The sequence below is a fragment of the Leopardus geoffroyi genome, chromosome D4 (assembly GCF_018350155.1).
Source record: "Leopardus geoffroyi isolate Oge1 chromosome D4, O.geoffroyi_Oge1_pat1.0, whole genome shotgun sequence".
Classification (NCBI taxonomy): domain Eukaryota; kingdom Metazoa; phylum Chordata; class Mammalia; order Carnivora; family Felidae; genus Leopardus; species Leopardus geoffroyi.
In genome coordinates this window covers 29155926-29170265 of record NC_059342.1, presented here as the reverse complement: position 1 = coordinate 29170265, position 14340 = coordinate 29155926, and the positions used below count along the sequence as shown (strand labels likewise).

The following is a 14340-nucleotide window of genomic DNA, read 5'->3' as shown; positions in this document are numbered from 1 at the left end:
CAACATGGATAAACCTTGAAGACATTATGCTGAGTGAAAGAAGTCAGACATAAAAGAATAAGTATCGTACGATTCAAACTCATGAGTAGTCAAACTCATAGAGACGGAAAGTAGAATGATGGTGGCCAGGGGCTGGGGGAAGAAAAGAATGTGGAGTTATTGTTTAATGGATACAAGTTTCAATCTGGAAGATCAAAACATTCTAGAGATGGATGGCGGTGACAGCTGCACAACAATGCGGATGTACTTAATGCACCGAACTACACATTTCAAAATGGTTCCAATGGTAAATGTTGTTATGTACATTTTACCCAAGTTTTAAGGGTAAAAACTAAAATTAAAAAAGAAAGATGAAGTACTGCTACGCGCTACAACATGAACCTTGAACACACTGTACTACATGAAAGAATCCAGCGCAAAAGGCCACATATGATATGACTCCATTTTCACGGAAGGCCCAGAACAGGCAAATCCATGGAGACAGAAAGTAGGTTAGTGGTTGCCTAGCGCTGGGGGGAGATGGAAACGGGGCGGTGGCTGCTAATGGATTGGAGGCTTCTTTTGGGGGTGATGAAAATGTTCTGAAATTACAGCGTGGTGATGATTGCACGATCTTGTGAATATACTAAAACCACCGACTTGTACACTTTAAAAGGGTGAAATTTATGGTATGTGAATTATATCTCAATAAAGCTGTTATGTGAAAACAATAAAGCTGTTGTTCACAGAAGATAAACAACAGAAAAACCGAGCAATTTGGTGGAGGGGGGCACTAAGTATTTCACGGGAAGTTGAAATCGGAACCTCCGAAGTCACGGTAAATGTGAGGCACTCATTTAACAATGCAGAATCTTGGTGAGAAGTCGTTTTAAGCAGTAGGAGTTTGGGCTAATCATTCAACCAAGCATAAAGACTTCTGAGCCCCTTTTCGAGATGTCTTTCCAAGTATATGCTTAGGAACACCTTCCTTTCCCCCGCAACCAAAAGAAAAAAAAAGAACGTAGAAGCAAGGAACAGCCATCCAGTCTTGTCACATCATGCTATTCCCTCCACAAGTGTCTAGACTGCATGCACATCTGTTACATCTAACACTGTGGGCAATGTGACTTCAAGACTGTGTATGAGCACCACTGTCAAATAGCAAAAATACCCATCAGACCAATCTGTGCTGAGGCTGCATCTTCTATTCTCTATCAGTTATGAGTGCTGTTTTCAGAGCCTCTCCCTCTTTGTTAACTTTCTTGCTATGTGCAGCCCGGCCTCATGCCAGTATAAGCTGACAGTGTCTTTCTCTGATAGTTTTGTGGCCAGGCTATCTGACTATGTCAGTGTATCTTTTTATTAATCTATTTGTTTATAAAATATATATGGCACATGTACTGTACCAACTGTATATTAGGTACTGGTGACGTAAAGAGCATGGTCTGGCCTTGTTGAACTTATACGCAGAGTGGAGGAGACAGAAAAAAGCAAATGGACCCACAAATGAAAATATAATTATAAATAATGGGAATGACAACGAAGGTTATGATAAGGGCAAAGGGGAAAGAATAACACGGTGGGTGCACCTTCGCTTGCAAAGATCATTCCAGGTAGAGAGAAGAGAGGGACTGCGCTGTTTCTGTTTTTAGGGTCACTTAAGGTGCAACTATCCACACCACTGTGCACAGGAACAGCTTTGGGTTACAGCCTGTCCCAAAGCTATAGGGAGGTCAGCCTCCCTGAAACAACACTGCCCTGTGTCCACTTCGTTAAGTTTCTATTTTTCTTACTGCATTAAATCGTAAATCTTTCCCCTACTTTTTAATACTCACATAACCTAGTCCCTACATACCACACTCCCTCCAATTATATATCATGGACTCATGATGACTCATAAATTACCTGAGAAAGAATCAGCTGCCCATGAAAGGTGTGCACAAATTTTCTTAAAAATGCAAAATAGGTGTCATCTCCAAGTCTTTGGGCAAGGAACCGGAGAAGGAAATAGCCCTAGAAGAAAGGAGGGGAAAAAAAAAAAAAAAAAAAAAGATGCCTGTCATGGGTTTGTGAGAAAACACAGCCAACTCTAACTCACCCACCAGTGCTTTATGCACATGTAAAGTGTTCTTTCTGACCTGTCCTGGGCTGCCTTCCATACCCTTACCAGTAAGACGGGTCCTGGAAATTAAGGAAGGCCTACTTTGCTTGCAACTCTTCGGTTAATGGTATCACCATCTTGTTTTTCCTTTGTTTACATGAAGCCTGATGTCCATCATGGACCAAAAGTGAAGAGGGGCCCAGCTCCTGCCACCCTCAGCTATGAGGAAAAGCTTTTGCAATGTAAAATACTTCCTTATTACTCCTGTCTTCTACTTGGAACCTAACAGCAATTTCAAGATTCTTTTCTTCAAAAGTGACAGGAAGCAGAGAGAAGGGAAGCACAGGGTAGGGAATTTGATTCATGTCTCATTTGGGGGGTATGACATGTTTTAATTATGCGACAATCAAGATATCTGCCCAGTCAAGTGACATTACAATGTGGATAATGTTTTTGTTTGGCACCAGCCATGTGATTAGTCTTCCCTGTTTACATGTATAGCCTAAAAAGTGCTGCCCCATAACAACTGGCCTCTGCCACTAGCTACACGTACCTTTAAATAATGAACCTGCATGAAGACCTTCTCAGGATTGAGTCCATGTTTGACGACAGATGATCCTGAGTCACTCACATGGCCAGTCTTCTCTTTATTGGGTCTAAAATGATGCAGAAAAATTTTAAGTATGCACATTCTGAACTAATTAAACCGTAACATCATCTTATTTCTTATTTTCAAAGTTGCTCAACAGTGTCTGAGTTCAGCTCAATTGTACCAGGTATAATTTAAAACAGTTTATATTATAAATTCATGTACTAAACAAGGAGGGATTTATATTTGGGTTGGCAACCTGAGGTTGGCTATTGGCAATATTTTACATCATCTTATCCAAGATTAAAGCTTGCCAGACCCTCAAGGAATCTGAGCTCCAATATGAATTATTTAAGAACCGATGGGCTTTTCTTTCAGTGGGAGTGATGAACTGGGAAATGCAATGGAAAATGCAGCTTTACTTGGAAGGATAAAGAATTAATATCATTTTCAAAAAATTCTGAAAGCCCCAATGTTATCCACTTCTCTTAATTTGCATTTAAGTAGTTCAAGGCCTAAGAAATGTTTGTACTCTGAAGCCATTTTACAATCTCAAAAACAAAAACAGAAGTTGTAGAAGCCCACGTTTTTAGAACTGGAAGACATTAACATCCTACATGTTAACCTTCTTGCTTCACAAATGAGGGAAACTGAGGCACACCGAAATTAAGTCTGCATCCCCAGTCTCCCAGCTTGTTTCGACTTGTGGTGATATCAGCATTGAAACCAATGTCTGCTTATTATCTATCAGGGTGCTTTTCATTTTGCTCTATAGTGTCGAGTATTTTTTAAAAATCCCTTTAAAAATATAAGTGCATAACAAAGAAGCTTCAACAACTAGCTAAAATCAAAATAAGTGGCAAGGTATTTTCAGCCTTCAGCTGTTCTAAAACCAGTCGCTTATTGGACAACTGAAGAGCATGATTTGGGGTGAGGGGAGGGAAGGGCTGACCAGAGGGCTGACATATCAGACAGGGGGGCGCTTATTTTTCAAAAGTAGTGTGGTATTTCAAGGTCCATGGCCTTTAATCTGAGAGACCTGGTGTCGAATCTCAACCCCACTTCTTACTACTTGTTAATTACTGGCAGATTACTTAAATTCTCTTGTCTTCAATTTACTCATCTGCAAACCAGGACTAATCTTACCTAACTCCCCAGGTCCTATGGAGAATAATTGAGAAAATACATGCAAAGCCCCTAGCAAGGGCCAGGGATACACAATTTACAAAAATTTACAAAAAAAATTTACAAAAATTACTCAATCAACTTAATAAAATATTTGAAAGCAACAAATACTGCTAAATTCAAGGCTGATCATATGATATTAGAGGCAATGGATTTCAGTGGCTCACCCATGCAATCCATATGCTCACAGACACAAGGGTGTAAGGACGCTGTACCCAAATGGAAGTATCTGAGGATGGCCCACCTTGCCAGTCAGTACCTTTGCAGTGTGTTCAAGCTGCCAAGCCAGAACCTCTGATTAAGTCTCTGCTGAATATTCCAGTACATTATCCCGGCAGACACAAGGCACGGGACCAGCAGATTCCTAAAGGAGAGACAACAACTGGCCGATGGAGCTAACTGCATAGTTTCCATTTTTGTGCTTGATCCCTGACTTACATACATGACCATACTTGCAGCTATAACTAGTCTCTTTCATCTTCATTTAAGACTCCATTGAAACGCATCGGCTTTATTCCTGCTCTCAAGTTTGTCCTGGGATTGAGCGTTTTTATAAAGAAAGCCGCACTGGCTTTGATAGGGAAAGCCCACCACCCACAGCCTTGGCAGGAGGAAGGCTTCTCAGAGTCGGCTTGAATTCAAACCAGCTTTCCCAGCCCCAAGAGACGCAGACTTGGCTGTGAGTGTCTTAGGCCTTAAACTTTAAACTGAGACTATCAGAAGGGGAGGGACACAAAAGACCAATGTAAATGTCTGCTCTGAAGGTTGCCTTCTAGCTCAAGTTCCTGACGACACCTTCATTTTATTGTATTGTATTGTATTGTATTGTATTGTATTGTATTGTATTTTTTAAGTTTATTTATTTTTGAGAGAGAGAGAGAGAGTGAGCAGGGGAGGGGCAGAGAGAGAGGGAGACACAGAATCTGAAGCAGGTACTTAAGTAGTTCAAAGCTTAAGAAATGTTTGTACTCTGAGGCCATTTTACAATCTCACTGTCAGCACACAGCCCGACGCGGGGCTCGAACCCACAGACCATGAGATCATGACCTGAGCCAAAGTCGGACGCTCAACCGACTGAGCCACCCAGGCGCCCCTGATGATGCCTTTAGTTGGTGCTTCTTTTTTCCTTTGCCTAAAAATGTCTTTCCAGAAAGCGTCCCTCTCTTACTTTGTTCTTCCACCTTCTCCAAATGAAGAGGTGTTCAAGAAAATTCTTTTATGCTCACAGCATCCAAGGCAAACGTACAGGTCCCCAAGAGGTTCCTTTTAAAGTAGACGTTGTGGTGGAGAGAGCAGTGTGCAGGCAAGCTTTGTGAGAAATCAAAGGGAGTGGTTTTTACAAGGAAAAGATACTCCATGAGCGGGAAGAAGGTGACTTGCTCTGCTGTCCTACTTCGGTTCTCATGATGCCATTTACCCCCAGGTCTGTGCAGAGAGACAAAGCACAGAGAGAAAGCAGGAAACAAAGGAAGTACCATTCCATGCAAAAACAGATGACTCTCCTGGGTGAGTGACAGGAGGCACACCTAAAAAGAGCACATGCCAATGTATGATTGCATTTAAATAATTGTAGTCAAAGAACAGGCAAAACAGACCTGTGAGAATGGAGATCAGAACAATGGTTACCCTTGGGAGCAAGTATTGACAGAGCAGGGAAAAAGAGGAGGGTCTCTGAGATGCTGGGAACATTCTATATATTGATCTCAGTGGTACTTTCACAAGGATACATAGGTAAAAATATACTGAGCCATCTAGAAGTATCTGTGTGCTTCATGCATGTTACATTTCAGTTAGAAAGTTAAGAAAAAATAGACGCACGTGAAGCAGTACACATTTTGTGAGAATAAAAGGGAATCTGTGTAGAAAGGGAGTTTGCTGTTCATGTGCTGAGAACGCATGACTAGCATTAACGAAGCTCTCTACACCTGAGGACCAATGAAGTATGTTTTTCTTTAATTTTTTTTAATGTTTAGTTACATATTGAGAGAGAGAGAGAGAGAGAGGGAGGGAGGGAAGGGCAGAGAAAGAGGAAGAGAGAGAATCCCAAGCAGGCTTTGTGTTGTCGGTGCAGAGCCCAACTCAGGGCTTGATCTCACGAATTGCGAGATCATGACTTAAGCCAAAATCCAGAGTTGGCGGCTCAACCGACTGAGCCACCCAGGTGCCCCTGCAGTATGTTTTTCAAACGACACTATGAGAGGCAGGAAGAGCTGTGGCAAATATAATTTGGCTCAATCCCATTCTCATCCACCTTCTCTCCTGCCTCTTATACAATTAAATCTGAAAAGTTAAATGCTCACTTTCCAAGTGTCCTGGCAGCTATGAATAGTCAGAAGACACGGTCCAGGTCAATGAGACAAAAGCAGATGTCTACTGTGGTTGAAGTGGGGTTCTTGGAAAGCTTTTGCTTTCCTTACAAAAGAGGGAAATATGACTGGAAGATGGAGGTACAGCAGCCACCTTGCAACCTGGAGGCAGTAAGTCAATATGCTATGGAGACTAGAATCAACCAAAGAAATAACGTAAATAGTCTTTAATGGTATCATTCGGCTGCTGGCCAGCCCGAGACTGACTGCCTTCAAACTTTTTATTGTCTGAGAAAAAGAACCCTCATTTGTTTAAGCCAAAATCGCTTCACTATTCTATTAATTGTAGCCAGATTCATTCCTAATGGATGGAGAATGGAACTAATACTAACAGCTACCATTTCCTGTGCCAGGTATACTGCAGAGTTCTTCTTACATATGATGTCCTTCTACCCTCACAAGAACCTGCTGGGACAGGTACTATGATTATGTCCACTTAAAGTGCTGGAAAGTGAGGCCTGGGGAAGACCACAAAGCCAGTTAGTGGCAGAGTTGAGGCGGGAACACTGAAGTCCTTGCTGAACTCTGAGGTGTCCCCAAGATCCAGGCCCCCATGGTGGATGCGCCAAATAGAAGTGGAGAAACTGGGACAGGTGGCTTACCCTCCCTGAAGCTCAGTTTCCTCACCTATCCAGAGCGTGATGACGCTCAGATAGCATGAAGGCACTTTGTGAACATAAAAGTGTTAAGCATCTCTCTAACATGACACACCAGTGTTTATTTCCTTGGCTGGAATACATGGAATGTGGGAGATCAAGTTACCAAGGTCGTTTGGGCTTAAATGTCCTTGGTCTCTGTTGGACCTGGCACCAAATGCAACAACCGAGATTAGCATGACCTTTCCCTTCCTTGCCTCCTTCCTTTTCCGCTGCGCTCAGAAGCAATATGGACATTGAAAGAACTGTCAGATAGCAGTGATATCTGATAACACAGTGATTTCACTTAGACTCAAACCTCCCGAAGAAAGGACCGATTCTGTAGGAGTATCACCAAAGGTGGGATTTGGGAAAATGCCTCCGAAAGGTGCTCAGGCGTGTCAGCTTGGGTCTGAACACCTCCTGTTCTGCCACCGCCCAGACGGGCCGTCTGCCAGCCTTCTCCATCTCCTACCCCTTGGCAGTAGAAGTGAGAGCCACGAGATATCTTCATCTATAAATTCTCCACTGTTGTGCCTGAGCCAGAAACTAAGCATCCCAGAAATGAGAGAGAAAGAAATGAGACCACAGGCCGTTAGCTTTTCAACATGCTTATCTGTCTATCCATCACAGCTGACCTGCCAGGTGTGAAAGGCCGGGAGTTGGGCCTCACTCATGCCCCCACAATGGAGGAAGTTAAACACTACCTTTGCCCAGAAACTGGCCTCCTTGTACTTATCTGAGCCCCACATGCACATGTGGGACCTACAGAGGAAGCAGTGTAAACACTGGGTAAGAGTTTGGGTGTGAATTTTAACTCTGCCGCTTAAGAACCACGCAAGTCAAGCAACCCCACGAAGCCTGTTCTTTCATCTGTAAAAAAGGGGACAGCGATCGTGACCATGACACCTCATCAGGCTGTTGTAGCATCTAGTAGCACTTAGCCAGAATTCCTGTTGGCATTTTGTAAGCACAGCATGAATGCTGTCATCGGCATAATGCATTCTGACTGGAGTTCAGGGAACACCAGCTGACCCCGCCTATGACAGGCAAAGGCATTAACAAAAGACCTCACTCTGTGGTCCTACACGTTATCATTAGGGGAAGCTGGGCGAAGGGTACACAGAACCTCTTGTTTTAATAACTTCGTGTGAGTCTAAAATCATTGCAAAATAAAAAGTATTTTAAAGAAGATACGGCACATTAATGAGGACTTACACCTTCCCTTTGAGAAACCCAATTTTGAGTGTAAACCCTGCTGGGGACAGTCTTTAAATCTGCTCCTTGAAGAATCAGCAGAAAATGAATAAAAAACAACAAATTTCAGGTGTTGCCTAAAGTTCTTGTGAGCCAGGTCTGGGCATATTTCTGACACACAAGCCCATAGTCTACACCACTCTCTGTGAGAAGATTTCTAAAATCCTGGGTAAAAAATGAAGGCGGAAATAATTCAAAGTACAGGAATCTTATATTCTCCATTTGTTTGTGCAGCAACTTTCCCATCTATAAAATGTGCATCCTTGCCACCGACCTGACTTTGGACTGTGCTACCAGAGAGAAGTGGACAGAAAGTTGTGCACACCTTTAACTAATGAAGTTGTATTGTGTCAGAGCTACCGTTTGGCAAGTTTGATTATCTGTGTGCTTTTCACAATGGATTTAACAGTTATCCAGCCTGAAGGTTCTCTTCCCCATCAGGGACCATTATCCTGTAGCAGACACAGCAGGATATTGCTCTGGTGTTGAAAAAGGCAATTGCTAAGATGATTTAAGACAGAAGGAAGCTTCCCTCCAAGGAGCCAGAGAAAAGTGCAGACATATGTTGTAACCCCTGATGGTGAAAGGAGCCAGTGGTCAGAACCTATAGAAAGAGAGGTCAGTTGCTGAAGGTGACCAAGGAAAGATCTGTAGTTAGCGGAACTGTAGAAAATACAAAGTCCACCAGCTCTGAAAAGCAGGGTAGGAAAATGAAGGATGAAATTTTGAAAAGCGGGAAGCAATGAGCATCAGTACAAAACCAAAATAGTTCTCAGGTTTTTGAGGGCCCATAAATCAGAACTCCCTAGGAAACAAAATCCCAGAGGAAAAAAAATAAAATAAAATAGAGATTAATACAATGGTCTGAGCCGTATATCACCACAACGTAGCCAGAGGTAATTTGGACATGTCTTCAAAGGACATAAGGAAGACAACAGAGAGCAAAGACACCAAGATGGCTGCCTAGGAGGTTTCCGATGAGGTGAATTTTCAGAGGCCATATTCAAAAGATGAAAGCGGGGGATGCTGGAGAGAGAAAAAAAACAAAGCTAAATATAAGAGCCCAGAAACTATAAAATCCTTGTCAGGAAGGCAAAAAGTCAGAAGGAGCTGATGCTAACGGAGAATGTTTAGGACAACAAAAGGGGCTTTAGAGGGATTGTTTGGAGCATAAAAAAGACCAGGTGTGAAGACGCAATGGAACCAACAGAAGTACTTGAACTCCCACTTTGCTTCAACTTTCCTGCCAAGGAGAATGATTTTCAAATTGCACATGGCAGAACAGCATTGTTCTGTGGGAACTGATGCCTGGGACAGGTGACGGGGGCTCCCTCCTCCTTGAAGAGTTCTGACGCCAGGCCCCAGTAAGGGACATGCCACAACTCTGAAAGCTTCCATTGGCAATCATAGACCTCTGGGGACATCACCAACGGAGACAACAGGAAAGGGACTGGTGGGGACAGACAAATGTTATTCTCATTTGCTAAGGAAGAGGGGTTAAGAGGAGGAAAGACGAAATTCGTGACTGTGACTCACACAGAGCTTGTGAGCTCTTAGAACAGAAAATGAGGAACTATAGGAGTGAACATAGAATCTGGAGGGCCACTTCCAGAAATTCACTGCGGGCATCAGGCATCCTGACAGAAGTCAGCTGGCAGAATGGATGTAGCAGTGGTGAGTGCATAGTGGTTGTTTCATGCCTTTTAGGTTAAAAAACAGAACTCAAGGCTGTTGATTAATTACTGGCTAGAACCAGGAGGGAGTACTACTTAGGCTGAGCCCCAGGAATGACGATGTACTGGTGTAACAGATTTGCATTTTAGTCCAAGCTGGGAGTCTAGCTGGTTGATTGACAGCATCCACAGGCAAGAACAGCAAGCACATGCTGACATGAAGATCCAAAATTAATAAGACAATAGTTAATAAGAACAAAGAGGTTTGAAAGAATAAGTCTTTCCCCATAAACTCAACAGTGATTGATGTGACTTCCAAAATAATAACCACGCTGGTAGGTGGGCTCAACAGGAGCAACGAGAAGGTAGTTGGAAATACTGCTGGGGACAGCGTCCAGAGCAGTGGTCAAGAGCTGAGCTCTGGAGCCAGACTTCCCTCTACTTGCATCCCGGCTTGCCACCTACTGGCTGTAGAAAAGTGGCCAACTGCTTAACACCCCTATGCATTGGTTTCCTCATCTCTCACATGGGAAGGAAGATGGTGCCAGAACCCATCTCATAGGGCCATTCTGAGGACAAAATGAGATAATGTACATAGAGTGCTTAGAAAAGTGTTTGGCACATCGGAAGCACTCAATGAACGTTACTGAGGAGAGAAAAATGTGTGGGGATTGGAATGGTAGGACCACCATTAGAAGGTGTAGGATACTGGTTTAAAAATGAAATATGGTATATATGTGAGTGCATCCAACTTGATCAGTACTTGTCCATTCTTTTCTGGCCTAGCCGGACAAGAGAAGCAGGAATAGTCCCACTGAATTCTTCAAAGGTGTAACTGCAAACAGCACTGTGTTCAGTTCAGGTGTCATATCTGGAGAAAGTCACTGTCAATGAAGACAACAAAGGACCAAGCCCAGGAAGGCAAGGGTTCTCCCAACCTTGCATTAGGTATGACAGATTTCCAAATCTTGGGACCTGGTGACCAGGAAAGGAAAGACAATGGTCTTCACACATGTGGATTTGTTTGGGTGAGAACAAGGCAAATCCTGTGCAACTCTGGAGGTAAATAAGATGACCTGGCAGAACTTACAAGGAGGCAGTTCCAGCCCAGTCTGAGGAAGGCCATTTTAAGATGGGCATACCCACAGGGAAATTGCTGCTTGCCAGAGCAGGGAGAATCGGATCCTGGAAATCCTTTGGTAGAAGCTGGGTAGCTGTCTGTCAGGGATACAGAAGGTTAGGCAGAATCACTTTCAAGGTCCTTTCTGACCCTAATGTTCTAGGATTTTAGGAGATAAAATAACCCAGAATTATTTAAGCTGCAGTATTTAGATGTAAAACATTATTCATCCACTATAGTGGAGTCAACAGGTTTGCTATGTAGCCTTGGTCATGCCAAATCAGCATCAAGGGTGATTCTGAGTAAAAATTCTGATTAAAACAAGCACACAAGGAGCTTGGTGGTTCAGTCGGTAAAGCATCTGACTTGGGCTCAGGTCATGATCTCACATTTCTTGAGTTCAAGCCCTGTGTTGGGCTCTGTGCTGATAGTGTGGAATCTGTTTAGGATTCTCTCTCTCCCTCCCTTTGTGCCCCTGCCCTGCTCTCTCTATCAAAATAAATAAATAAACTTCACACACACACACACACACACACACACACACACACACACACACACGTAAATGAATTAGAGGAAACTTAATTTCATTCAACCACATATATTTAGGGATAGATGTAGTGTAAGAGTATATGATCCAAGCATAAGAGGCTTTCATTATATTTTTTACAGAGTTGTAGTCTAGGAGAGAGGGCGAAGGCAAGAGAGGTGCATATGCAGTAAACCTGAACTGGAATTCTCAGAATCCAGGTTAAATGGAGCCGCATACTCTATTCAGGGCTTAGGGTGATCATAAAGAAAGGCAAGCTGTCTGTCAGCTATACACATTCAGAACATAGGAATACAGAGAACTTGGAAATTACAGGAGGTGATTTCAGGAGAAAAGGTAATAAGGGAAAACTTTTTTGTACTGCATCAAAAAAAAAAAAACAAAAAAAAAAAAACCCACGACACTATCCCAGAAAGAGGCAAATGAGACAAACACTGGCTTCATTTTGTAAGGGGGGCTGGAAGCACTTTTTGAACACCAACAGCATGTGTGCTGCTGTGTGCTGAGATGGTGGGAAGATTCGTCTCATCTTATGACTCAAAGAGGAGCAGATGGTCTGTGGGAGCTGGAGAAGGACTTTCCCTCCTTGGTGGAGAATGGCACAGAGCTGAGGACTGGTAGCCACAGGGGGGTGGAGGGCTTGTCTGGGTTTGAAGCCCAGTATGCACCAGGATGTAAAACAAGATGAGTAGTTGGGAGAAGAGCTCTCTTCTCAGCCTTGCGGGCAACTGAGTACTATTTAGGTCTTATATTTAACATGCTGTGCATTAACAGTAAGACCATTCACCACAGTATTGTTTGGAAAAGCAGAAAGCTAGAAATCACCAAAATGTCCAGTGGCTGACAAGTGGTTAGTTGGTTGTGGGACACTCATATCCTGGAATATTCTTCAGTAGTTAAAAAAAAAAAAAACCTACATGTGTTGATAATAGAACTAGAGTCAGGACTATATTATTTTTTTTTTTTTTAGTTTTTATTGTGGTTATTAATTTGAGAGAGTGTGTGAGCAGGGGAGAGGGGCAGAGGGAGGGAGAGAGGAAGACACACACACACACACACACACACACACACAGAGAGAGAGAGAGAGAGAGAGAGAGAGAGAGAGAGAGAGGGAATCTTAAGCGGGCTCCACACTCAGCATGGAGCCCTATGCAGGGCTTGATCCCATGACCCTGGGATCATGACCTAAGCTGAAATCGAGTTGGATGCTCAACCAACTGAGCCACCCAGGCACCTCAGATTATTAAGAGAACAATGGAAGGGACGGTATGTGGTGGAAACAAATTGACACACACACTCACTCATGTGTATATACTTGTACTTGAGGGATGCTTTCTTGGAAGTGACTCATCTCTAGGTGGGGTTGTTATACCACAAACCCTATGGAGATATCTTCCAGGCATCCAGTGCTAGATATGGCTCCTTGGGGCTCATCCAATGCCCTGAGGAAACCAGTTGCCTTCTGCCATAACTTCATCTTCCATCTCTCCTTCAGACACTGCTGGTCAACCCTGCTAAGGCTGAAATGATGTTATGAAATGTTATAAAATATGCAATGATTTCCATCAATCCCTCTCTTTAAAAAAAATTGAGATATAATTCACATATCATAAAATTCACCATTTAAAAAAAGTTCAGGGGCATCTGGTTGGCTGAGTACAGTTGAGTGGCCAACTTGGGCTCAGGTCATGATCTCATGGTTTGTGAGTTCGAGCCCCACAACGGGCTGCTGTCAGCAGAGTCCGCTTCAGATCCTCTGTCCCCCTCTCTCTGCCCCTCCCCAACTTGTGTTCTCTCTCAAAATTAAACATTAAAAAAAAACTAAAAACAAGTATAATTCACTGGTTTTAGTATATTCATAAGGTTGTGTAACCATCACCAGTACCTAATTGAAGAATATTTTCATCACCCCCAAAAAAGATCCCACACCCACTAGCAGTGGTTTTCCATTTTCCCCTTCACTCCAGTCCCTGACAACCATTAATTTACTTCTTGTCTCTATCCATTTGCCTATTCCAAAAATTCCAATAAATGAAATCATACAGCACATGGCCTTTTGTGACTGGCTTCTTTCACTTAACATAATGTTTTCAAGAGTCATCTATTTTTGTAGCACATAACAGTACTTCATTCCTTTCTATGGTTGAATGATGTTCCATTGCACGAATATAACACACTTTATTTATCCATTCATCTGCTGATGGACATTAGGGTTGTTCCTACTTTTGCTATTAAGGACAATGTTTCTATGAACATTTGTGTACACGTTTTTGGCTAGACTTATGTTTTCACTTTTCTTGGGTAAATACTTAGGAGTAGAGTTGCAGGGTTGTATGAGAACCCTATGTGCTACATTCTGAGGATCTACTAGACTGCTTTCTAAAGGAGCTGCACCAATTCACAATCCCAGCAACAATGTACAAGGGTTCTAATTTCTCCAAATCCTCTGTGGCACTTGTTCCTATCTGATTTTTCAGGATAGCTGTCCTAGTAGGTATGAAGTGATACCTCACTGAAGTTTTGATTTGCACTTCCCTGATGGCTAATAATGTCACATTTTTTTATGTGCTTATTAGCCATTTGTATATCTTCTTTGGAGAAATGTCTATTTAAATCCTTTGCCCATTAAAAAAATCATTTGAGAGAGAGAGAGAGAGAGAGAGAGAGAGAGAGCACATGAATGGGGGAGAGGGGCAGAAGGAAAGAGAGGGAGAATCCCAAGCAGACTCCACACTCAGCACGGAGCCTGACACAGGGCTTGATCCCATGACCCTGGGATCATGACCTGAGGCAAAATGAAGAGTCAGATGCTCAACTGACTGAGCCACCCAGGTGCCCCCTTTTGCCCATTTTTAATTTGAGTTGTCTTTTGAGTTATAAGAGTTATA

The 14340-nt window shown here is 42.8% G+C and overlaps 1 protein-coding gene across 14 annotated transcripts in view; it reads right to left on the bottom strand.

Annotated features, from left to right (window-relative positions):
• Positions 1-14340, bottom strand: part of LOC123593803 (aminopeptidase O (putative)) — a 344225-nt gene that overhangs the window by 122990 nt on the left and 206895 nt on the right. For 13 of the 14 annotated variants that reach the window (XR_006710542.1, XR_006710538.1, XR_006710539.1 and 10 more), the window contains exons 8-9: positions 2634-2736; positions 1885-1992 (exon numbers count right to left, since the gene is read on the bottom strand). Coding sequence is in view for 8 of the 14 variants with exons in the window: in XM_045470318.1 (XP_045326274.1) it covers positions 1885-1992; positions 2634-2736 (211 nt within the window). In the remaining 6 variants the exon portion in view is untranslated. Of the gene's footprint in view, positions 1-1884; positions 1993-2633; positions 2737-12753; positions 12973-14340 lie in introns of those variants that run through there. The other variant, XM_045470319.1, reaches the window with a different exon arrangement.